The sequence below is a fragment of the Geotrypetes seraphini genome, chromosome 12, assembly GCF_902459505.1.
Source record: "Geotrypetes seraphini chromosome 12, aGeoSer1.1, whole genome shotgun sequence".
NCBI lineage: Eukaryota > Metazoa > Chordata > Amphibia > Gymnophiona > Dermophiidae > Geotrypetes > Geotrypetes seraphini.
The window spans coordinates 36222822-36248604 of record NC_047095.1 but is presented as its reverse complement, the minus strand read 5'-3'; the positions used below and the strand labels follow the sequence as shown (position 1 = coordinate 36248604).

General features: G+C 43.1%; 1 protein-coding gene across 1 annotated transcript in view; it reads right to left on the bottom strand.

Annotated features, from left to right (window-relative positions):
• The window catches only part of ADGRL4 (adhesion G protein-coupled receptor L4), a 187184-nt gene that overhangs the window by 87877 nt on the left and 73524 nt on the right, over window positions 1-25783 (bottom strand). Inside the window, exons 3-7 of the mRNA XM_033917216.1 lie at window positions 14692-14841; window positions 6203-6361; window positions 5415-5485; window positions 1682-1846; window positions 1379-1562 (exon numbers count right to left, since the gene is read on the bottom strand). Coding sequence (XP_033773107.1) covers window positions 1379-1562; window positions 1682-1846; window positions 5415-5485; window positions 6203-6361; window positions 14692-14841 — 729 coding nt within the window. The remainder of the gene's footprint in view (window positions 1-1378; window positions 1563-1681; window positions 1847-5414; window positions 5486-6202; window positions 6362-14691; window positions 14842-25783) is intronic.

Below are 25783 nucleotides of genomic sequence, written 5' to 3'. Positions count from 1 at the left end.
GGAGATATAGAGTGGCAGCGGGTGCTAGCCACTAAAGAACATCCAACCCCAGTGGAAGGAAAAAAAAAAAGTTTAAAATTCAGCAGAGCCAAAGACGTCAAACAATTTCAACAGATTTTATTCAACAACATTAATCAGTAGCATCCTTATCCTCCTACTCTGCTTCCTTAATGGAATCCCTGGTGTAGAGACTCACTTCCCAAAGTAATAGAAAATTCATAACTACGGGATCCTTTTACGAAGGAGCGCTAGCGTTTTTAGTGCACGCACCGGATTAAGCCAAAAAACTACCACCTGCTCAAGAGGAGGCGGTAGCGGTTAGCGCACGCGGCATTTTACCGCGTGCTATTCCGCACGTTAAGGCCCTAACGCACCTTCATAAAAGGAGCCCTATGTGTAACAGATCAATATATCGCTAGTACTTTTCATCGTTTTGAAACAACGAGGAACTCAACAACCGAGAAAACGTTAACAGTCAGCAGGCAGCAAAGAAAATATCAGATAACCATCAAATGTTCCGTTTATAAGTGGTACCGAGGGTCCAGCTTTCGGACAGTCGTTCCTCCCGTCGACAATTCTGAGTCCCAGCGGTGCTGGGGTCTGCGCATGGTACTGACCAAGCGTTCTGAGTTCTTTAGTATGGTGTGACCCAGGAGCCACTCATGCTAGCAGTGCAGAAAAGACCGCGGCACAGTCTCACTCTCCCTGGTAGATCCTCCCTGCCTGGGATCTAACGGGAGTCAGTGGCACATTTCATCCCTCACCCACTGGTCTCTATATGCCTTCACCACCACCATGATTGTGAGTGGGACATAGGGGTAATTAAGCCCCCACAACTGGTACACAATTTTCCAGATATATTTATCTGCCGGCATATGGGCGTGGTCTCCCTGGCCTGGAGTCATTAATTATGCTTAATATTCAATTTATTTGGACATCTAAGTTGCTGGATGTCCACATTGTGGACGCCTAACTTTAGACGTCCTTTACACAATTTGTCCCTTTGTGTTTCGTGCACACTACTTGTTAGTGCATGCTAATGCAGTTCGTCCATTGATAAATGTACCCCTAAATGTGCCATTTGCCCAATGATTCACTGCTTGCAAAACAATGTTACACAGTATAACACAGTGCCTTAAATATATGTTTGGAAAGACTATCATTTGGAGAGTCGGTACTTTTTTATTTGGGAAATAGAAATATAGCAGGTGTAAGACATTTGACAAGTCATTTTTCTCCATTATATTTTTAAGGTGCTAGACCATCACTGCACTCAGCTGAAAATGTCCCTAATCGTTTAAAAATGTTATTTTAAGAAGGTTTAATGCATGTATAATTTTCCACATTATGAATTACTTAGCAGTTCTTGATATCTTACCCAGGTCACTTGAATTGATATCTAACAGTGTCATCTTTTTAAAGTTTTTTGCCAAATTTAAAGTTGCCTGCTCCACAGTGTGCATCAGCTTGGTGATACTTTTCCGTCTATTATCTTCGTAGAGCTCATTCCAAACCATAATTTTCTCCTTTTCAACAAAATTGTTCACCGTGTTAACAAAAGCCTGTCAGAATAAAAACAGGTGTTTTTTTTTCAGAATGAGATTTTTTTTTTTCAATTTTCATAAGCAATAATATACACTCATAAAAAATAAAAAAAGATTACCAGGCAAGAGTCACTTACATTAATAGTTATATTTGTGAGTGCTTCTTTGTCAGGAACAATGAGCGATGGATAAGATACAGCTAGCGCTTCTACATACGAAATCACATCTACAGGTAAGAGTTCTCCTGTGGTGCTCTTTCTGATTTCTTGCAGTAAAGCCAGGGGGTCTTTTATATTCTTAACCTAAGGAAAAAAAAAAAGCAATTTAACAAGCAGTCTTGAGCTTTTATGGAAACAAAGTGAAATTTTACAGCATGAAAACACTGGCTTCTGTAACTCAAGGCTGATGCTGAAACTTTACTCTTTAAAACCAAGAAAAGACTGCAGAGTGGAATGTACAAGTTGCAGGAATCTTTATTAAAAATCTATTCAAAATTGTAATCCATAAAAATGGCTTTCATATACTTGGAGTTCGGACCCAACATGGTCCATGTTTCGAAGAAACTCTCCTTCCTCACATATAGAGAGTCATGTGGAGAACACCGTTGTACAAGATAATCAAAATTTGTAAATCGAAGACAAGAAGTTCTCCTTCCGGGCTAACACATACCCCCTCTTCTAAGAAACCGCGCTAGCAGTTTCTAGCGCGGGGAGCCACTCTGAATCGCCCGCGCTGCTCCCGATGCTCATAGAGTTCCTATGAGCGTTGGGAGCAGTGCAGGTCATTCAGCGCGGCACTCTGCGCTAGAAACTGCTAGCACAATTTTCATAGAAGGGGGGGATAGTGTGGGTACTGCAGACCCGTTGGATTTTTCTTTGTTTTGCTTTGAAACTCTACTCTTTTGCAAAGTGAAATTGAAAACTTCTCCCTATATTATAACTTTTAAAAACTGATTTGAAAAATAATATTTTAGAAATGTGTGCGGTGGGGGTGCGATGGGAGTAGATGGGAGTAGAATGGGAGTGCGATGGGAGTAGAAAATTTCTGCTGTATTAAAGGTGGATGTTTTGTGACATATTTTTTTTACTCAACAGATGTATGTGAAAATTCAGGTTTGTCTGTCCTTAGGAGCAATATTTTTGAATCATTCATGAAGTGACAGCAGAGACAGCATTTTACAATACTTGTTAAGTGATTTTTTTTTTTTTTTTCCAATAAAGAGGATTTCCTGCATTCATAAAAATGTTGAAATTTGCCTTCTGCAAAAAATTTCCTTTTAATTAGCGCTGGTTTTTACAAAGCCGCGGGAGAGGTTTCTGCTGCAGGCTGGCGAGACAAATATTCCGACATTCATAGAATTCCTCATAGAGGAGCATTTACCTCGCTGGCCGGCGGTAGCAACCTCTACCACAGCTTTGTAAAAGGAGCCCTAAGACTTATCAAAAATGGAGAGAGATGGATAATTCAGCTTTGGTGATTTGGATAAACAACTTCTGGCATTAAATTGGTCACTGTTATAGGCAAAAATAGAAAGCATGAGAAACTGAATGAAAAGCAGGGGACAGGACAGGGAGAAAAGCATCTCTGCATAGTATAATACATTTACAGTACGTATGAGGTACTTTCATGTTCTGTGATCTGATCCACGGATTTACAGATTGATTTTATTGAGATTCAGGCCAGGCATATTGCAACCTGTTCACAGTCACCCAATTTCCCTGCATCAAAGGGGTCTTGCATTTTTTTTTTTTTTTTAAATGAATCCTGCTCTAGGGAGAGTTAATTTACAGCTACTGGGAAAACTAGACTGGACTGTGCTGAATGCGTTTCCTGACATACACAATCTACAATGGTAAAAGAATACTTTCTGTTTTGCAATGCATAATGTTGTCCAGATTGCAGTGGTTCATAGCCAAGTTCTGAGAGCGTGGGTATTCAAAACAAATACACATTGAAGGAAGCAGATGCAAATCTCTCTTATGCATATTCATAGTGAATATTATGTAAACCAGACTAACGAGGGTATTTAAAAGACCAGGTTGGGACCCACTCATTCAAAGGATTCATTTATATAGATAATGATACCTGTAAAGCAAATGAGTAACACAGGGGGATCTTTTGCTATAATGTATTAAGCACTTAGGCCTGGGTTCTAGTTGTATAATTCATATACCATGAGAGTTCCTGCAGGCTAGTGATACCATGTTTCCCTGAAAATAAGACAGTGTCATATCAATTTTGGGTCCAAAAAATGCAATAGGGTTTTCTTTCGGGGGATGTCTTATTTTTTTCAAGTACAATTATCTCTCCTTTCCTCTCCTCCACCCCAATTCTTCCTCTTTCCTTTCTCTCCCCCCCTTGTGCAGCATCATTCCTCCCCTCTCACGCATCCCTTTATGCAGCATCTTTCTATCCCTCCCTCCTTCCCATCCTCCTGTGCAGCAGAACCCCACTGACCCTCCCACCGTGAGACTGACATACCTCCACTCCGAGGCCTCCTAAAGCATCAGGGGTGGGGGAGTCACTGAATTGATGAGTCCGATTTTTTCGGAGAATCAGGCAGTGTCAGAGTGTCAGAGATGGAGTCAGAGAATGTCGGGACATTCAGGAGGGGGGCTTTGGGGATTGACCTTAACTAGGGCTTATTTTTGGGGTATGGCTTATATTAGGAGCATCTTAAAAAATCATGCTAGGGCTTATTTTCGGGATAGGGTTTATTTTGGGGAAAACAGGGGATATACCATAAACTAAGGTACCCCAGAGGCTTTGTTATAGTTCCTTATAACTTTCAAGTAGCAGGCACTGCTTATACTTTTTGATTGATTTTCTAGAAAGAGACACAGGCACTGGGAGGAACATAAGAAGGCTACTGTGACTCTGGTGGCTCTAGTCAGCCAATGATTGAATGGTGCTAAGGGTGTACCTTGGAGAAGGTACCCGTTCAGCCTTCAGACTAACGAAGGCCAATGCAGTTGTCCTAGCATACCAGTTGAGGAAGGAGATAGCAGCGTAAAAAGTGAAACAGATTAAAAAAGTAAAACAACTTTTGATAAATAGTTTATTTGAACATAACATAAGAACATAAGCATCGCCTCTGCCGAGTCAGACCATAGTCCATCGTGCCTAGCAGCCCACTCCCGCGGCGGCCCTCTAGGTCAAAGACCTGTTAGTGATCTTTTACTTACAACATTTTGCCTCTAACCATACCCCTCAATCCCCCTTTCCTTCAGGAATTTGTCCAATCCCTTTTTGAACTCCAAAATCGTACTCTGCTTTACCATCTCCTCTGGAAGCACGTTCCAGGTGTCCACCACCCTCTGAGTTAAGAAGAACTTCCTAGCATTTGTCCTGAATCTGTCTCCCTTTAATTTCCTTGAATGCCCTCTTGTTATTGTTGCCCCCGAAAGTCTGAAGAATCTGTCCCTCTCTACCTTGTCTATACCCTTCATGATCTTGTAAGTTTCTATCATGTCCCCTCTAAGTCTCCGCTTTTCCGAGGAATAAAGCCCCGGCCTCTCCAGCCTCTCAGCATATGAAAGGTTCTCCATGCCCTTTATCATTTTTGTTGCTCTTCTCTGAACCCTCTCGAGTATCGCCATATCCTTCTTAAGGTACGGCGACCAGTATTGAGCGCAGTACTCCAGATGCAGGCGCACCATCGCCCAATACAGCGGCAGGATAACTTCCTTGGTTCTGGTAGTGATACCTTTTTTGATAATGCCCAACATTCTGTTTGCCTTCTTGCATTTAATTACTTATGCAGGTGCTAAATACAAGAATGCATTCATTTTGTTTCTCCTTATCAAATGAAAGACAGTATAAAGTTAAATAACTGAATTAGAGCAGATTAGTATTACATATTGTACTTACTTCTTTTATGGTCTTATTAATACTTTCAGATATGCAGTTGTCATCCAAATGACATTTTGCTTTCAAATTTTCTGCAGGAAGAAATAAGAAACCTGCTGTTAAAGCTTATAGACTGATATTTAAAGTCGTGGTGTCTAACTATAGTATAAGAATGAAATATTTACACCGGCTTTTACAAAGCTGCGGTAGAGGTTTCTACCCTGGGCCGGTGAGGTAAATACTCCGACACTTATAGAATTCCTATGAGCATTTACCTTATGGCTTGCAGTAGAAAAGGAGCCCTTAGGTATGAAAAGTGAACTCTAATGTTCTTTCATAATCTTCAGGGGGATAATGGAGCCTCAGAAAATGGAGCAATATACCCAAATTCTGGGTTTTAAATTGAACAATATTCACAAAGTTCACAAGCTCCTGCTCACGTCACCGGCTCTACCCCCACACTACCATTTAATTTGTTCTTTTTAATAATTTAATTTTTAATAACTTCTTGTTTTAAAACCTTGTCCAATAGCTTAATAAATTGTGCAGATTTTTATGTATAGTCCCACCGGATTAAACCACCGGGGTAGAGCCGGTGACGTGAGCAGGAGCTTGTGAACTTTGTGAATATTGTTCAATTTAAAACCCAGAATTTGGGTATATTGCTCCATTTTCTGAGGCTCCATTATCCCCCTGAAGATTATGAAAGAACATTAGGGTTCACCTTTCACCACTTTTGGGGTTTACCAGAGCATCTTTTCTATTATAATAGATAATACAGACACATAAACCTTCATAGTTTAACTTACCTTGACAAACTGTGCCATCATTTGGCTTAAACTGAAATTTTCCTGTGGATGGCAGGTAACCTTCTCTGCAAGAGCAGTTGAATCCTCCCATTGTGTTTTCACATCTTGCATAATCGCCACAGTAGTCGACCGTATCTGGTTCACTGCATTCATCTATTTCTGCAAACACCAGGCAAAACTAGATTTGTCATTAAGGATTTTCAGGGTTTAAAAACTTCAATGCCTTTTTGATACCGCAGTTCACTATCCATCCAATGATTTCATATAAATTTTTTTTACAAAAACAGCAAGGGCACTGTGGATCTGAACATTATGCCAGGACAACAGGCAGATCTCTTCGAGTTAGCACATTGCAAGAGAAAACATTTCCAAGTTTATTTAAAATTTGATATACTGTACCGCTTAATAAATATCTAAGCATTGTACAAAAATATAAAATTTTAAAATTCTGGGACATCACATATTAAGACATAGACAAAGACAGAGCATTCAAACAATGTGGAAAGGGGTGTGAAATACAATTCATGATAAGATAGATGTACAAAGAAATGGTAAGTTTAATAGGAGGGGTGTGTGCTCTTCATTTGATGTTATAGGTTAGAGTTCTAGGTATTACCAGGGTGTAGCTGAGAAAGTTTCTTGGCTACTCCCTGATCCTTGGTCATCTCTGCTGTTCGCAGTCATTACACCATATCATTGGAAGGTGTAAGACAAGTGTTCACAACTACTGTCAATATTTTGTAGATTATGCATGATTCTGGTAAGCGTGTCCATTCTCCACCCTCTTCCATGCCCCTCTCACACATACATGGAAATAGCAATTCAGAATAGCACCAATCACGTGTTTACTGCCTTTTTCATGACGAGATTCACCCAAAGCAGTTTAAAATACACAGAATAGTAATCAGGGCAGATGGTGGTCTGCCCTGGTGGACACGGGGGCCGAGCAATCGGTCATGTTACAGCAGATCTGGTCCCTAGTCCAGGAGACAACTCCTTTTGAGGGGCCCCCTGAAAAGGTTCCCATATGATGGGTGTATAGGAAATACAGGTTTCCTAACCACCTGGTTCTTATCTTAGGGTAGCCCCCAGATCAGGCTTGGTGCTGCTGCACTCTCTGGATATTGCTGCGGGAGTCGTGGATCCAGATTTTAGAGGAAATTTGGCTATACTATTGGTTAACCAAGGGAATGCCAATTATTGGGTCCAGCCTGGAGATTATATCGCATAGATAGTGTGCGAACAAATATTACAAGCCAAGCTGGAGCATAGGGTGCACCTCCCAGGAACAAGTAGGGGGCAGCAAGGGTTTGGTTCCACAGAGAGATCTTACCCCAATAAGGTACAAGGACTATGTCCTGCGCAGAACCTGGGTCAAAGGGATGATAATGAGCCAGAGTTGGGAGCCAATCTCCTGGTGGCACCGTGAGAGCCCTGGAACCAGAGGGAGACCTGTGGGACTCCGAGGGAGAACACTTTAACGGCTCTCTGGAAAGAGATTTTAGAGCAATGTCAACATGAGGCAGAAACTCATAAAAATATGCTGACCCAGATGGATGCCCAGTTATAGCAGATTAGGAAACAACTTTCAGATAGCCAGTCCCATGATCAGGAAGTAGGATAGTGTGTGGAGAAGGTTGAACCATTTCAGGAAAAGATGGCAGTCAAACAGGCTGAAACTGAAGAATTGGCTAAACAGAACCAGGCAAACAATGCCCAACTAGAAAGGCATAAAGAACAATTTGGTATGGTTAAGGATACTTTGAAAAGAAGTGGAGAAAGAAATGGGAAAATTACAAGAACATTAATAAGCTCAGGGGCGAAGAATTAGAGAGGACGATGGATGTTATGTCAGTCCTAGTGAAAAGAGTTGGGGGATTGGAAAGTGGTAGAAAGGAAGAGGAGGACGCTAGGTATGGTCCTCCCGTATTACAGTGGCCCAATGATTTCATGGACCCAGAACTGGATCCTATAATGGACTGGCCACCTAGTCATAGTAACAAAGCAGTGGGGCATCTTAGAGGGCGCTGCTGTGAACTTCACATAAAGGGTGCCAGATAAGCATCTCACTAGAACTCCCTTATAGGTTATGGTGAGCTCCCCCAACCCACTACACCTACCTGTCTACAACCCCAATAGCCCTTATGACTTCAGGTGGAACCTATTTGGCAGTAGAGTAGGGTTTGGTTTTTTTTTAGGTGGGCTCACATTTTCTATCATAAATGTAGCAGTTAGAGTGGCTTATGGGACTTGCTACTCCTCTCTATGGTTTACTAGCTCACCCACCAGACTACTTAAGATACTTGTGTGCAACTCTTTATTTTTTTTTTTTTTAAATCATGTTTATTGAGGTCAACCAAAGTAACAAAGAGCATACAAAATATATATACAAGAAATACAGAATCAAGCCAAACTCGGCTGTGAACAGTGCAATACAATACAAGCAACCGCACCATCAAAGAGCACATGAATGGTGGGAAGACTACAGTATGTGCATTCAGAAAGGCAAAAGAACCACAAATGAGCCAAAATAAACCAAAATCAAACAAAGAGGGAACTTACTATCCACCCCTAGAAGACATCCAAAAAAAACTAGTATAATGCACTTTTCTATACCAGGTGCTGATGTTCTGGAGACACGTATGTGCGTTTGTATTCTGATCTTTGTGGGTGTGAGGGGGTCAGTAAGCATTAGGGGAGTGTGGGAATGTCTTACGTTGATGCATGCAGTGGTCACCTGGTCAGTTTGGGCACCTTTGTGGCACTTAGCCCCTTCTAAAACAGGTCTAGTTCCAAACGTATAAGTTCCATCCAGGATGTCTTGCAAAATGTTTGATTATCGCTGCAAGACGTCCGTGTCTAACCCGCCCTTGAGACCACTCATAGCCCGTCCATAACACACCTATCTCATGCTCTGAATGTACAGAAGCTGAAATACCTCACTAGACTTACAGAAAAATGGTTTAGATCAGTGGTTCCCAGCCCTGTCCTAGAGGACCCCCAGGCCAATCGGGTTTTCAGGAGAGCCCTAATGAATATGCATGGAGCAGATTTGCATGCCTGTCACTTCCATTATATGCAAATCTCTCTCATGCATATTCATTTGGGCTAGCCTGAAAACCCGATTGGCCTGGGGGTCCTCTAGGACAGGGTTGGGAACCACTGGTTTAGATTATTGGCACTTGGACGTTCTAGCGATTAGGACATCCAAGTGCCAATTTAGGATGCTTTTTGGCCGTCTATGTTTTTTGATTATGAGCCTGATACCAATAAAGGGTGTCTGGTCAAAAGCGCGCCGGGACAAAGGCGCGCGCAGACAATTGAGCGCAGCGCAGAGGCACGCGCCGCAGAAAATTACTCTTTTTACGGCTCCGACAGGGAGGGCGTGGGGGGGAACCCCCCACTTTATTTAATAGAGATCGCGCCGCGTTGTGGGGGGTGTGGGGGGTTGTAACCCCCCACATTTTACTGAAAACTTCACTTTTTCCCTGTTTTTAGGGAAAAAGTTAAGTTTACAGTAAAATGTGGAGGGTTACAACCCCCCAAACCCCCCACAACGCCAGCACGATCTCTATTCAGTAAACTGGGGGGGCTCCCCAACAAAACCCCCCGTCGGAGCCCCTAAAAACTGTAATTTTCTTCAGCGCGCGCCTCCGTCTTGCGCTCAGTTGTCGGCGCGCGCCTTTGGCTTTCACCGACTTGTCTATGAACCCAATAAAGTTGTCCTTTTAGATGTTGAATTTTGTAAAGACTGCAGAAATTTTTTAAGATCTAAACTATCTGGAGATTTGATATCATCCGTTTCTTCCTCTTGCACAATTATTTTGGGAACCATGAGGCAAATAATAAACATTAATAATGTCTTTGTCATCTAAAACAATTTGCAATATATCTTTAACATTTTTTTTTTTTTACAAAAAATCTCCCTAGCAGAGAGAAAGTGGGAAACTGGAAAGTTCAACAATCTTAAGTTAGCTGCCCTAAAGGCATTCTCCAGCTCTTCCATCTGCATGGGAATCATCAAATTATCTTTAACAGATGTAGCCAAAATAGATTGAGAGATTTTAATTTGAGAGTCACATTTACTAAGATTCTTTTCTATCAAAGTTATCCTTTCATCTTGTTCAATTAATTTTGCAGATACTTCCTCGGAAAATTTGTTTACAAGAACCAAATTATTTTGCAATGTCTGATCCATTTTAGTTATAGACAACATTATGGGCTCCTTTTACAAAGGTGCGTTAGGGCCTTAACGCGCAGAATGCCGTGAGCTAGCCGCTACGGCCTCCTCTTGATCAGGCGGTAGTTTTTCGGCTAGCGCACGCTATAGCATGCGCTAATCCGGTGCGTGCGCTAAAAACTCTAGCGTACCTTTGTAAAAGGAGCCCTATATCTTTAAAGAAACCTCTTGAGGAATGGAGGAAGGATCACCAACAGATTAAGGAAAAAGCCCCCATCAACTGAGTGGAAGGAGGCTACTTTGGGGCTTCCCTTGCCGCTCAGCTGTTTGGGCATCCCCAAACTGGCTCTGAGCATGTGTCCAGCCGCTCTCAGAGCGACAACAGTGATTGCTGTGAACTTTTGTTCACATCATTTGCATAGAAACTTGGAACATCGATCGCTGATTGGCCAACTACTCAGTCTTAGCGACCATGTTTACTGCATGTAGCCCTGAGTCTCTTGCACTTTTCCTATTGCTTCCCCAAACCAGTCAGGTGGAATAAATTGATTACTACTGGAAGAAGACTAAAGGTTCACCCCATGGAGTTATTGTTTTTAACAAGAAAGGCTGAACATGTGTAGCCATGAGTGCTTTGCTCACGTAAGTGCACAGAATATCGGCACTTACATGCATTAGTGCATTACATGCTATTCTGTAAGATAACACAACAGTATGTGCGGAGCATGGAGGCATGGGTATGTCTCCAATTTACATGCCCTTTTATACCTGCCATTGGCCTTGTGCAAATGATTATGCCAGCATGCTAATACTCTATAAAAGCGTCCTGGTGCACTCAGGGCAGATTCTGCAAACGGCACCATAAGTTAGGCAGTAGTCACCTTACTGACACCTAACTTAATTGTTTTAATTGATTCAATTGGTACATTAATTGACTGAGCCAATTAAAAAGCAAAATCTCATTTCAAGTTTCAAGCTGGTAGACAGCAATCATGGCTAGGCTATCTCATCGATACCGCTAGGTTGACCTATAGCATCTTCCGGAAAGAACTAAAGACCACTTTGTTTAAGAAATTCTTGTCCTAGCCAGACACTCTCCCGCGAACATAACTTCAACACCTTATCCTGAATTTCTTCCTCACACTAGGTATCCACATTCCCTGTCTGCTAAAAATTCCCTCTTCATAATTGTATCCTGATATTTCGCTGATGTTAGAATATTTTCAATTGTAAGATGTAAAATAGTTATTTATACATTACTTGTTGGAATATTCATATTTATCTCTATCTCTACCTCTCTCTTTATATTTTTATCTTTACTTTTCATTAATTGTTTCTTCAGGTACTTTAGTTAGATTGTGAGCCTTTGGGACAGTTAGGGAAATTTCCAAATATCTATCTTATTTATTTTTATCTATTGTATCTTTTTAATGCATCATTTTTGTAAACCGCTTAGAAACCTCACGGTTATTAGTGGTATATAAGAATTAAATTAAAATTTAATTTAATTAAAAAAAAAAAAAAATGTAGGCTCCGGAATGGCATCTACATAGGCACCTGGCAGCACCTAAGGTCAGATTTGAAATATTTTTATTGAGATTTTTAGTAAAATAGAACATAGCATGTAAAACAGATATGGTAGTTGCCAGTGTACGAGAACATAAATAAACAAATAAGGTAGTCAAATAGCAAACAAGTAATGAAAAATTCTGTAATCACGCATGGCAACTCCAACAGAGACAGAAGAGAATCTTGGAGAGGGTGGAGAGAAGAGTACCTTGGGGGGTGGGGTGGGAGGGTGTATAAAAGAAGCATTTCACAATGCAATACTGGCAGTAGAAAGACTTCAAAACTTAGGGCTCCTTTTACTAAGGTGCGCTGGCGATTTTAGCGCGCACTAACCCTGCGCTACGTGGCTAGAACTAAGCCAGCTCAATGCTGGCGTTAGCGTCTAGCACGCGGGGCACTGTAGCGTGCGTTATTCCGCGCGTTAAAGCCCTAACGCAGCTTAGTAAAAGGAGCCCTTAATATAGTAAAGTGTGTAGCATAATTTCAAAGAAAATTATAGCGGGAATGTCATTGGCAATTAAGAAAAGTTCACTATGGGAGCCCAGATCTTATTAACTGTATTTTGTCTGTTAGAGAATTCTGCTGCTTTAACTTCGTATAAGTGTATCAGGAATACTGTATTCCACCAGAATGTGACATTTAATAGATCTGCAGATTTCCAATTATGTAGCACCTAAGGTCAACTCCGTGTGGTTTGAGACGGACAGTGAACTTAGGCGCCTTTAGGTGCGATTCTCTATCCAAGGTAGGCGCTGGTAACGTAGGCTTTTAACACCTTGGCCTGCATTACTGGTGCCTACCTTTAACTGAAGCCGCAATTCTGCTAATGGCACCATAGTGCGATTGACATGCGATTGGCACCATTTTTGTAGGCGGTTGCCGATGACGGTACCATTTGCAATATTTGGCCCTCAGTGCACAGCATTGGTGTGCCTAACTGGTTTTCAGTTATAGAACTGGCCCTTAAGCCACGCACAAGCTAACAGCAGAGCTTCACACTGATCAGGTGTCAGCAGGGGAGTAGTAAATGCGGGGGAGGGGCTGTTCGCCCCGGCCGCTGTCTTGGTGAGGGTGCAGGCACCCGTCCTCCTCCCCCACCCCCGCTCCTTCCCCTGTACCTCTGTAATGTTCCTGACATGAGCAGCAACAGCTCTGTCGCGCCAGCTTTGGCTCTCGCTCTGACGTCACTTCCTGAACCTGCGCCTAGGAAGTGACATGAGAGGAAGAGCCGATGCTTGCGCAACAGTAGCATGGGGGTTGCCGCTCACGCCAGAGATGTTACAGAGGTATGGGGGAAGGGAAGCGGCGCGCGCATGGCAGGATGGGGCGGGGAAGGAACATATGGAGGTGGGAGGGCAGAAAAGAGGGCGGAGGAGGGGCGCCACCTCTCCCAGACGCCTCTCACCCTTGTGACGCCACCGGTTGTTGGCTTCCACTGAAAAGCTGCAGTCTTCCTTATAGAACAACTATGAGCTCCTTTTACTAAGGTGTGCTGGCGTTTTTAGTGCACGTAGGATATTACCACGCGCTACGTGGCTAGAACTAACACCAGCACAATGCTGGCGTTAGAGTCTAGCGTGCGCGGCAATGTAGCCCTAATACCCTAAAAGGAGCACTATGTTTTATTTTTTTTTTAATTCTTTATTAATTTTCAAGCTTTGACAGTGTATTACAATTAATATAACTTTAACAGATTGCATAAAATACACCATATTACACACATTATTAAAGAAAACATCCATTTCCCCCCTCCCAATTATTAATATATTAAATCATATTATTTATTACAATATTATATTTAAATATTTTTAAACTCTTCCAAATACTTTCCCCTCCCCTCCCCCCACCCTGGATGTAACGCGCACTATTCCGCGCGTTAATGCCCTAACGCAGCTTCATAAAAGGAGCCCTATGTTTTCAATGGCATATATATTTTTGGGAAACCTCTTTGTCACAATCCCTGAAAAATCAAACATTGGTTCTGAAATATCTAATATTATATCCATGAACCTCGGCAGTGGCCCTCACCAGTTAGTTGCTTTTGACCAATCAGACTCACACACCTCCTTCGTCAAAGGCCCCGTAGACAACCTGTGACAAAGGAGGTGCGTGAGTCTCATTGGTCATTAGCAAACGGCTGTTGAGGGGCGCTGCATGATCTTTACTGTTTATTAACTAGATTTTCCACAATTATAAACTGTTCCAACTTGGTTTCTATTTTTGTTATTAACTCATACCGATTTACACAATTTCACAGCAATGATAATGGTGGTAAAAATTCCCTCCATCAAACCTTGGAGATATCTACTCTTGTTTTGGAAATATAGAGCTCCTTTTACTAAGGTGCGTTAGGGCCTTAACGCGCAGAATAGTGCTTTCTAAATTGCCGTGCGCACTAGACCTTATTTCCAGCATTGAGCTGGTGTTATTCTAGAAGAGTACCGTGTGGTTTAGCGCAGTAATTTTGTGCGTGCACTAAAAACGCTAGCACATCTTAGTAAAAGGAGCCCATAGTATATCTAAGTAACATTTAATTAATTGGCACATTAAATTAGCCCCTGGGCAAGTCACTTAATCCCCCCATTGCCCCAGGTACATTAGATAGATTGTGAACCCACCGGGATAAACAGGGAAAAATACCTGAATAAATGCATGTAAACCGTTCTGAGCTCCCCTGGGAGAACGGTATAGAAAATTGAATAAATAAATAAGATTTGTAGCTTTGTCATTCCTAGCTTACCTTGACAGAAAGTTCCATCATTAGCTTCAAACTTGTCCTGGCCTGTGGATCTGAAACCCGGTGCACACATACAGTAATAGCTTCCAATTGTATTGGTGCAATTGGCATTCTCGCCACAAATCTGTGTAGCATTCAGACATTCATTGTCATCTGTTGAGATACAAATTAGAGTCAATTATTTTCCAGCTTATTTGATTAATTCATTTTCCTTTGCTACTCAAAAAACATTCATGTAAAGCTCATGCTTTTTTTTTTTTTTTTTTTCCATCGGTGAAGGGTTGTAAATTCAAAAGATTTCCTGAACGTATGCTTTCATATCAGGCTGCCAGTTGGGACAAAGAATTCAAACAACTATCTCTTATGGCTTTCTCATATCTGGAATTTAGAAAACGTATGGAAACTTACTTATTCTCTAGATTATGGGTAATTCAATTCCATGATGATTGCTCAGTTGTAAGTAGATGTAATTTTTTGTAAACTGCATAGATCTGCAAGGTTTGCGGTCTAGAAGTAGATTTTTATGTTATGTTATGATATGAAAACAAGAAATTAATAATAATAGGAATAATAATAATAATATTGATTTTCACAAGGTAAATATATGATTAATGTGGGAAGGGGTAAAACGCAGACCTCACGGACCTGACGGACTTCGCGGACCTAAACCCGTATGTCCTTAAATATCAGAGGTCCGTGTCGGTCCGTGTCCCTGCCGCTTGTAGTTTCTGTCGCTGACAGTAGAAAGTTGCGCGGGGACAGAAATCCCACCCGTCCCCACCCGTCCCCGCCAAAGTCCCACCCGTCCCCACCCGTCCCCGTGAGGAATCCCACCCGTCCCCACCCGTTCCCGTGAGGATTCCCTCCGTCCCCACCCGTCCCCGCGAGGAATCCCCTCCGTCCCCACCCGTCCCCGCGAGGAATCCCCTCCGTCCCCGCCCGTCCCTATAAACTTCAGAAATAGTTATTTCATTTAATTATGCTACTGAATTAAAGGCTCTGGTAGAAACCATTTACAAATAAGCAAAAAGACTTTATTAATTTGAAAATATTAATTGGGAAGAATACATACTTTGCAAATGGGTTTCTACCAGAGCCTCTAATGTTTATAAATTTTTATCAACACAACTAATATACTACTTTATCCTGAAGCAAAATAAAAAAAAAGAAATATAATTCTTTTCCTACCTTTGTTGCCTGGTTTCTGCTTTCCTCATGTTCTCATTCAATTCCTTCCATCCACTGTCTCTCTTCCTTCTGCATCTTCCATTTGCTCTGTTACTGTGCCTCTCCCTTTATTCCCCCTTCCAAATTGGTCTGGCACCCATCTTCTTCTCTCCGCTCCCCCCATAGTCTGGCATCTGTCTTCTTCCCTGCCAGCGTCTTCTCCCTACTCTCTCTTCCCCATTTCCTTTCAGCGTCCTTCTCCCCCCATCTTCCCCATGTCCTGTCAGCGTCCTTTTCCCCCCTCTGTCTTCCACATGTCCTTTCAGCGTCCTTCTCCCTCTCTGTCTTCCCCATGGCCTTTCAGCGTCCTTCTCCACCCACCCCCCCGTCTTCCCCATGTCCTTTCAGCGTCCTTCTCCACCCCTTTGTATTCCCCATGTGCTTTCAGCGTCCTTCTCCCTCCTCTGTCTTCAAGTGCTTTCAGAGTCCTTTCCCCCCCCTCCCGTCTTCCCCATGGCCTTTCAGCGTCCTTCTCCCCACTCCTTCTCTACCGCCCCGGGTGCAGCACAGCCGGCCAGGTCCCCTTACTTTTGTGGCACTTCCCCGACCAACTGACAACAGCCCCGGTCCGACAAACCTCCCTGCCCTTAACTGCAAATCTAAATTACCTTATTACAGCTGCTGTAAGAAGATAATTTAGATTCGCGGCTACAGGGCAGGGAGGATTGTCGGACCGGGGCTGTTGTCGGTCGGTCGGGGAAATGCCACAAAAGTAAGGGGACCTGGCCGGCTGTGCTGCAACTGGGGCGGGGTGTGGCGGGGCAGACCGCCCCCTCCCTTGGTAGCCACTCGAACCGCGAGGCTACTCTCCTCCTTACCTGCACTGCCTGCAGCACAGAGCCAAACGGAAGTCTTCCCGACGTCAGCGCTGACGTCGGAAGGAGGGAGGGCTTTGTTTAAGCCCTCCCTCCCCTCCGACGTCAGCGCTGACGTCGGGAAGACTTCCGTTCGGCTCTGTGCTGCAAGCAGAGAAGGTAGGGAGAAGAGCCGCGCGACTGAGTACATCCAGCCCCGCAGGAACCCCGCGACCCTCGGAGGTGTCCCCACGGGATCCCCGCGACCCTAGGGGGCGTCCCCACGGGATCCCCGCGACGTCCCCACGGGATCCCCGTGACCCAAAGGGGGAACCCGCGGAATGCCGCGGGTCCCGCGGGATTCCCGTCGTCCCCGTTCCCGTGCAGCTCTCTAGCTGACAGACCTTGATGAGATTTTAGCACTGATGGATCCGTCTCAGCATAGGGAGGGAAAAGTGTTAGGATCTGTCAGCGCTAAAATCTCTTCGAGGTCTGTCAGAGCCAGAGACTAGTGCTGGAGTTTGGAGACTTCTTTTCCATAACGCACGTCCAAAACCTATGTCCCCGCTCTCTTGGCTTCTGCTCTGCTGCTCCAGCACTAGTCTCTGGCTCTGACAGACCTCGAAGAGATTTTAGCGCTGATGGATCCTAACACTTTTTCCTCCCTATGCTGAGACGGATCCGTCAGTGCTAAAATCTCATCAGGGTCTGTCAGCGACAGAAACTACAAGCGCCACGGATGCCACGGACACAGACCGACATGGACCTCAGATTTTTAAGGCCGTACGGGTTTAGATCCGCGAGATCTGTCAGGTCCGTCAGGTCCGCGTTTTACCCCTTCCCGATTAATGTCTTCTATCATGCTTTTTTTTTTTTTTTACTGAAGGACACATTAATATTTTGGACACTTTTCTATGTTTTAGATTGTTGTCCAAGGAAACTTTGAGGGCAATAATGTACGTTTTATATAAGTTACTGGAATGCTTTGGAACCAGCAGCTAATTCCTCATTGCTTCCTATTATGGGGGGTGGAGGCAGCTGAGGCTGTCTAGCTAAGTAACAGTTTAGTCCTGACTTCTAGAAAATTAACTGTTCCTTTTTAAATGAAACAAAATTACTGGCCTTGACCACATTTTCTGGCAGCAACTGCTATAGTTTGTGCATTAGCTGAGAAAATACTTTCAAGAAAAAAATAGAGTAACCATGTCCTTTTAAATAGGTCCCCAGTGCTAGTAGCCGCAGCTCGAGGCACCCGGAAGTGCGTGGGCGTCGCCATGATGATGTCATACGCATGTGTGCAATCATCACGTTGACATCTGACCATGCGCAAAGGCCCTGCAAATGGGCCCTGAGACACCAGTGGGGGGGGGGGGGGTGCCAGCAGGGAAGAGGGCTGGAGAGAAGGAGAAGCACTGCCGCTGGCTGGTTGCCTACAGGATGTGCCTCTCGCCACGAGAGCGCCTTTCCTCCTCCTCAGTGTGCTGAGGCACACCTGAAATCTCAGGAGGCACACAGTTTGCTCTAGCATGTGCCCTTTCTTCATATGGAGATTTTAGATCCCTTAACTATATCAGAGCTCTGTTATCTCTTTTTTTTTCCTCCTATCTTTCTCACTGCACTTTTAGCATAAGCTCTGGAGGATCCTCCTCTGCCGCCATACTGCTATCGGTTGTGCCATGATGCAGCCCAAATGACCACACCAAGATCTAAATCCAGCCCAAAAATCCACAACCTGCAGCTACTCAAAATTTCCCGCATCCAGCGTTTTCAAAGCAGCCCAATTAGGCTAGAAAACTGCGGACCTGGCAACTATGGCAACATGTTACATTCTTTAACAGATAGTTCAGGTGTACAGGGCAGAGGCTGCGAATTATAGACCGGTGAGTCTCACATCAATAGTGTGCAAACTCATGGAAACACTAATTAAAAGCAAATTGGACACGATCTTGAATGAAGGGAATCTTCGGGATCCCAGTCAGCATGGATTCACCAAGGGTAGGTCCTGCCAATCCAATCTCATCAGCTTCTGTGACTGGGTAACAAGAAAGTTGGACTTGAGAGAGTCTTTGGACGTTGTGTACCTGGATTTCAGTAAAGCTTTTGACAGTGTCCCACACCGCAGGCTGCTAAGCAAGATGGAATCGATGGGGTTAGGAGAGACACTAACTGCATGGGTCAATGATTGGCTGAGTGGCAGACTTCAGAGGGTGGTGGTTAATGGTATCCTCTCTAAAACATCGGAGGTGACCAGTGGAGTGCCGCAGGGCTCGGTCCTGGGTCCACTCCTTTTCAACATATTCATAGGGGATCTGACTCAAGGGCTTCAAGGTTAAATAACACTATTCGCCGATGACGCCAAACTATGTAATATAGTAAGTGAATGCAGTTGCGGAATTATATGGCGCAGGACCTGCTTACATTGGAAAGTTGGTCCTCAACCTGGCAGCTAGGCTTCAATGCTAAGAAATGTAAGGACATGCACCTCGGAAGCAGAAATCCATGCAGGACGTACTTCTTGAACGGAGAAACTTTAACTAGGACTTCAGCAGAACGAGATTTAGAAGTAATCATCAAGGCAGACATGAAAACTGCCAATCAAGTGGAGAAGGCTTCATCTAAGGCAAGGCAGATATTGGGTTGTATCAATAGAAGTTTCGTCAGCCGAAAGCCTGAAGTCATAATGCCGTTGTACAGGGCCATGGTGAGACCTCATCTGGAGTACTGTGTGCAATTCTGGAGGCCACATTACAGTAAAGATGTGCGCAGAATTGAATTGGTTCAGCGGACGGCCACCAAGATGATCTCGGGGCTCAAGGGTCTCTCGTATGAAGAGAGACTGAACAAATTGCAGCTCTACACTCTCGAGGAACGTAGGGAGAGGGGAGACATGATCGAAACATTTAAGTACCTCACGGGACGTGTCGAAGTGGAAGATGATATTTTCTTTCTCAAGGGACCCTCGGCCACAAGAGGGCACCCGCTCAAACTCAGGGGCGGAAAATTTCATGGCAACACCAGAAAGTATTTCTTCACAGAGAGAGTGGTTGATCATTGGAACAAGCTTCCAGTGCAGGTGATCGAGGCAGACAGCGTGCCAGACTTTAAGAATAAAAGGGATACCCATGTGGGATCCCTACGAAGGTCAAGATAAGAAAATTGGGTCATTAGGGCATAGACAGGGGGTGGGTAAGCAGAGTGGGCACTTGATGGGCTGTAGCCCTTTTCTGCCGTCATCTTCTATGTTTCTATGTTTCTATGTTAAGCTATCCACTGAGGCACTTTCAGGGGACCCTGTGCAAACACTAAGAACTAAGGAGCAGGAGTGGTGCCACCTGACTCCTTCCAGCACTTTCCACAGACATGAAGTCTCTGATCAAGGCCTCACTTGGAAACAGGCCTCTACTCCTTAGATTCTATCCCCCCTTCCTACGGTTACCAGATTTCACTCCTGTAAAATCTGGACAAATAGACCCGCCCCCCAGTTCCACCCAGCCCTGCTATCTTGAAACTAATTTTGTATTATGTATATTGGGAAGCATCTCAGTTAATGTTGTTTTATGTGTGGGTTTTATGTTTGTTTTATTGTAACCAGCCTAGTATTAGGTGGGCTAGTAACGTTTGAGATAAATATCTCTATTAGCTATTTGGGAGCATTCTTACAGCTTTGGTTAGGAAAGCTCTGCATTTTGTAATCAGAATGCATTGCATTACAATATCTGCTATGTTAGCAGTTAACATACAGTAAATGATCTGGCTGCCCCCTAATAAGAATTTCAGTATTAGTTGTTTCACACAAGAATTAGAGAATGGTAATAGTTAATGCATTAATTGTTAATGTCGCACCATATTGACCGTTATTTTTCATTAAAACCCACATTGAATACTGTTTTCAACTGTGTCATTTTCCATCTGACATATCACACACAGACATAGAGAAAAACACCAGAACAGCACTGATTATAGAGGTGTTGTTTTCAAGCCATCACTTGTTGAATCACTGAGAAATGCAGTCCAAGACCAAGAAAATATGGCAGAAAGATATTTCCCAACATTTTGGGTGAAAAAACTTGATCAAAAAAGAACTTCCAAGAGCATTTGGATACATTTCTTATCCATGTTACCTCTTGTGAACTCCAAACGGGAGCTCTCATTGGCATAAAGCAAGTACTATGGTGAGCGTTAGCAGTAAATTTGAGGGACTAAGAACATATTCCTCAAACCCTGGCTTAGGAGTGAGGTTCATTACTATTGTGGTATGCAAAATAATAACCCATTTGGAAATACAATCTCAGTTATCCGGCACCCATGGGGATTGGTGGATACCGGATAACTGTTTTTCTGGTTAATTGAGAGTGTGTTAGAAACCTGGTCTAACACACTCTCAATTCCCCCCTCCCTCCCGCCTCAAAGTACCAGCGCGGCAGTGGTCCTAAGATGCAAAGCCCTCCTCCCTCCCTCAAGCCCCATAGTGGCAAAAGCAGGTGGCGGTCCTGAGCTATGAGCCCCCACGCTCCCTCTCTACCTCTCTCTATTCCTTACCCAAAGTGCAGCGGTCAGCAGGAGGCAGCCTCAAAACAGGTTGCTTGCGGCAAGCCCTGGCATTGCCTTTCCTCTGATGATGTCAGAGGAAAGGCCCTGCTGGGGCTGCCCATGAATATGTATGAGGCAGATTTGCATGCCTGTCACCTCTATTATATGCAAATCTGCCTCATGCATATTAATTAGGGATATCTTGAAAACCTGACTAGCTGGGGGTCCCACAGGACAGGTTTAAGAACCACTGTCCTAGTGGATTTCCCCAAGTCCATCTTAATAGTGGCATATGGACTTTGCATTAGGAAATTATCCAAACCCTTTTAAAACCCTGCTAAGCTAACTGCTATTTTATAGCCACGGTAAAAAGGGCCTTAGTGCATGGGAAAGGCTCACATAAAGTCACACTAAGGTCAATTTGTACTACAGCTTGGTAAAGGATCCCTGGATGAAACAAAATGCACAATCCTCCTAATTTTCAAAGAGAAGCTACTTGGGTAGCATCTTCTTTAAAAGCTAGCATAAAATACTTGTTTAAAAATGTGAGCTATTTGAAAATTGCCCTTGCTTTCAGCAATGATGAGCACAATTTCAGTCATTGCACAAATGATGCCTAAAAGTTTTACACCTCTCTAGTATAGTGCTTTTAATTCCTGACCCATTAAAACATCTTTCTATATTCGAGCATTAGAAAATCTCATGTGTTATTAACATTTGATATCTTTGCCAAAACACACTTTTTTTCACGAAAGCAACTGACATATTTGACTAGATGACAACTGTATTAATGCAGATATCAAATGATAACTAATGATCAAACCTCATCCTTAGGTGCTCGCATTAATTGAGACTAATTTCAGTTCTTCCCCTTTCAGTTTCAGTTGATATGATGAATGAGATGATGTCTTATGCTGTAACATCTGTGAAATGGACATTTATCATAAGACTATTAGCGTAACTATTTCTGTTACTACTATTCATTATTTTTTATAGCGCTACCAGATGCACGTAGCGCTGTACATTAAAACATGCGAGAGACTGCCTGCTCAAAAGGGCTTACAATCTAATCATGACAAACAGGACAAAAGGTTGAATCGATACACACTGCTTAGATAAGGAATTAGAAAGAGAATGATGAGGTAGATAGGCAGGGAACTACAGAGGGAATGGAAAACAGATATGGGTGCTTTACAAGTGGGTTGGGGGGTTAGGCCTTAAAAGCCGCTTCAAAAATGTGGGCTTTCAGCATGGATTTGAATACCGCCAGAGATGGAGCCTGACAATGAGTCAGCCATCGGGAGTTGGCAGTAGTGGAGAAGGGTAAGAACATAAGAAGTTTCCACCATTGGGTCAGACCATTGGTCCATCGTGCCCAGTGGTCCGCTCCCGCGGCGGCCCGTCAGGTCTATGACCTGTAATGTGGTTCCTTTCCATTTCTGTAACCTACCTCTTCTTTTTATCTGTAACCCTCAATCTCCTTATCTTTTAGGAACTTGTCTAAACCTTCCTTGAAACCCTGCAATGTGCTCTGGGCTATCACAACCTCCGGAAGCGCGTTCCATGTGTCCACCACCCTCTGGATAAAAAAGAACCTCCTAGCATTTGTTCTAAACCTGTCCCCTCTCAATTTCTCCGAGTGACCCCTTGTGTTAGTGGTTCCCCACAGTCTGAAAAATCTGTCCCTGTCCACTTTCTCTATGCCCCTCAGGATTTTGAAGGTTTCTATCATGTCTCCTCTAAGTCTCCGCTTTTCCAGGGAGAAGAGCCCCAGCATCTTCAACCTGTCAGCATACGAAAAGTTTTCCATACCTTTTATCATTTTAGTTGCTCTCCTCTGGACCCCCTCGAGTACAGAGACTAATGAATGGAGTTTCTGAAGCAGAGTATAGAGAGAGAGAGGAGAGATACTGAGAAGCTGCAGAGTGAATAAGAGGACAATAAGAGGAGTTTGAACTTTATGTGGAAACAGAAAGGGAGCCAGTAAACTAATTTGAGCATACTGACACTGGTGGAATATGAGGTATGCAGTAGCATTTTGAACAGACTGAAGGGGAGAAAGATAGCTTAGCAGACGATCTATAAGAGGCAAGTTGCAATAGTCCAGACTAGGGTTACCAGATTCTACTTATCTAAAATCCGGATCCATGGACCCACCCCCCCAGGCCCGCCCAGTTCTACTCATCCCTGCCCCATTACGCCCACACCATGCCCCAACCTCACCCCTAGCCCCCCCCCCAGCCTGTTCTTGTTGGTCAGGAGGGCATCCACGCGTGCGCAGATGTCCCCTCCCGAAACAATCTGCTTTTCAAAACCCGGACAAAGTGCTGAGTTTTGAAAAGCTGTCCGGACGCCCGGACATGCCCTCTAAAAAGAGGACATGTCCTAGTAACCCTAGTCCAAACAAGTAGTGATGAGAGCATTGTGCTCAGAAAGGAAAGGTTGAATTTTAGAGGTTTGTTGATTTATGAAATTTACTCCCAGCATATTCTGGGCTTTATTTTTGAAACATTTCTCTGATAGACATAGAATAGGAGAAAGACTTTAAACACCGCCCCCCCCCCCTTTTACAAAACTGTGGAAGTGGTTTTTAGCGCAGTGCTGAATGCTCTACTCTGCTCCCGACGCTCATAGGAACTCTATGAGTGTTAGGAGCAATGCAGAGCATTCAGAGCACCAGCTGTCGCTAAAAACCGCTTTCGCAGTTTAATATTGATTAAGTATTATATCATCAGCATATATGTAGTCTGATGAATTAGAACAGGGGAAGTTTTATTGGTAAAAATAGAAAATAGTAAATCTATCACTGATTGATCCCAGAGAGATCTTCATTTTAATATCCTGTTAACAAGATTATTAATACTTACTGCTTGAATTTGACCAAATAAAATAAATTGAAATCAATGATAGAAGCAGTATGAAATACCAGTGAATTCACCTTGACAATAAAAAACAGCAACTGTTTTTAAGCACAAATCAAATCATTTCAAGTTGACGTTCATTATCCTTGATAATCTTTATTATCATTAATCACAGCGGCTATTGTTATAATCAAATATCCCTTTGAAAAAAGTAGATGGGATATAATGAATAATATTGATAAAACTTGCGACTACATCTTGCAATGACAAGTATGGTAGATATGACTACCTCGCTTTCACCTGCCATTCCCTTAAAAAAAAAAAGCCAGTAATATTAATCACAAAACCCCCTGCTTTACAAAACTGCGCTTGCATTTTTTGGCACCGGCCGCCGCGGTAACAGCTCTGATGCACATAGAATTCCTATGAGCGTCCAAGCTATTACCGTCACGGCCGGCGCTGAAAACAGTAGCGCGGCTTTGTAAAGGAGGGGGGCCTTTCAGAGTTACATTATCCCCAAATATGGGGGCAGAATGAGCAGCAGCTTTATGAATGAGTTTTGAGCAATATTGAACATTATACTGGCACAAGTTTAAGCTTTATTGTTACCCTTGAAGAAGCCCATCAGTGCGAAACGGGCTGGGCCTCCATCGGGTTATTGAGATAAGTGCTTTATCTTTGAATAAGATGAATATCATGTGAATACTTGACACATAAGATGCTAATTATATATATGCTCATTCATAAGAAGGAAATTGTTATATAGTCACAATACGATTTAAAGAGAAAGTAAATCACAAAAGCATACATAAAAAATTGTATTTAAAAATTAGAAATTAAAGATTCAAGGGTTTTTTGACCAGTGATGATACCCACCCCGAAAAAGTTGTGACTCATTGATCACATTCTTGGGGTATTTTGAGGTCTTTTTTCCCTTGTTTTAAAATACACATTATACATCACAAGTGTTCCTATTTTTTGTTATTTTTGAACTTTATAAAGGAGGGGGCCTTTCAGAGTTACATTATCTCCAAATATAGATTGCTTTATATGCTTGTGTTTTCATTAATTAATTAAAGATTAGATAAAATCATAGTACCATGAAACGGGTTAAAAAAGAGAGCAAGAAAGAAAATGAGCTAATTATGGCACAATGGGGCTCATTTACAAAGTGTTAATGCTGACATTAAGGGCTTAGCACCAACATAAACACTGTTATCCATGTTACAATGCTGTAGGGTTGCCCTCAGTATTTAAAATAGAGCTGCACTCGAAGTGAAGGTTATTTGCCTTTTCATCCAGCAGGAAATGGCATGAACATAAATTAAAGTGGAGAGGGCGAATCTCGCTGTATAATTCAATGAGATTTATGAAAAAAGAGGTACCTTGTGGAGGCTGAAAAGCAGAGTTACAGTAGGTTAGGTTGCTAAGTAGAGATTTAGGTGCCTGACCGAAAGACTTATATATCTAGATCTGCCAAAAGAAATGTTTCCTTTCTCTGTGCCTAAATTTAGGAATCTAAATTCACAAGAATCTTCGTGTTAGAGGCCTAACAATGGGTGGGCAGTTACTTGAAGTAAAATGCTCAGCACTGATTTTCAGTGCTAAGTACCGAAGGCCCTCTTTTACTAAGCTGCAGTAGAGGTTTCTATTGCATCCCCGTGGCTTTGTACAGGAGGGGGT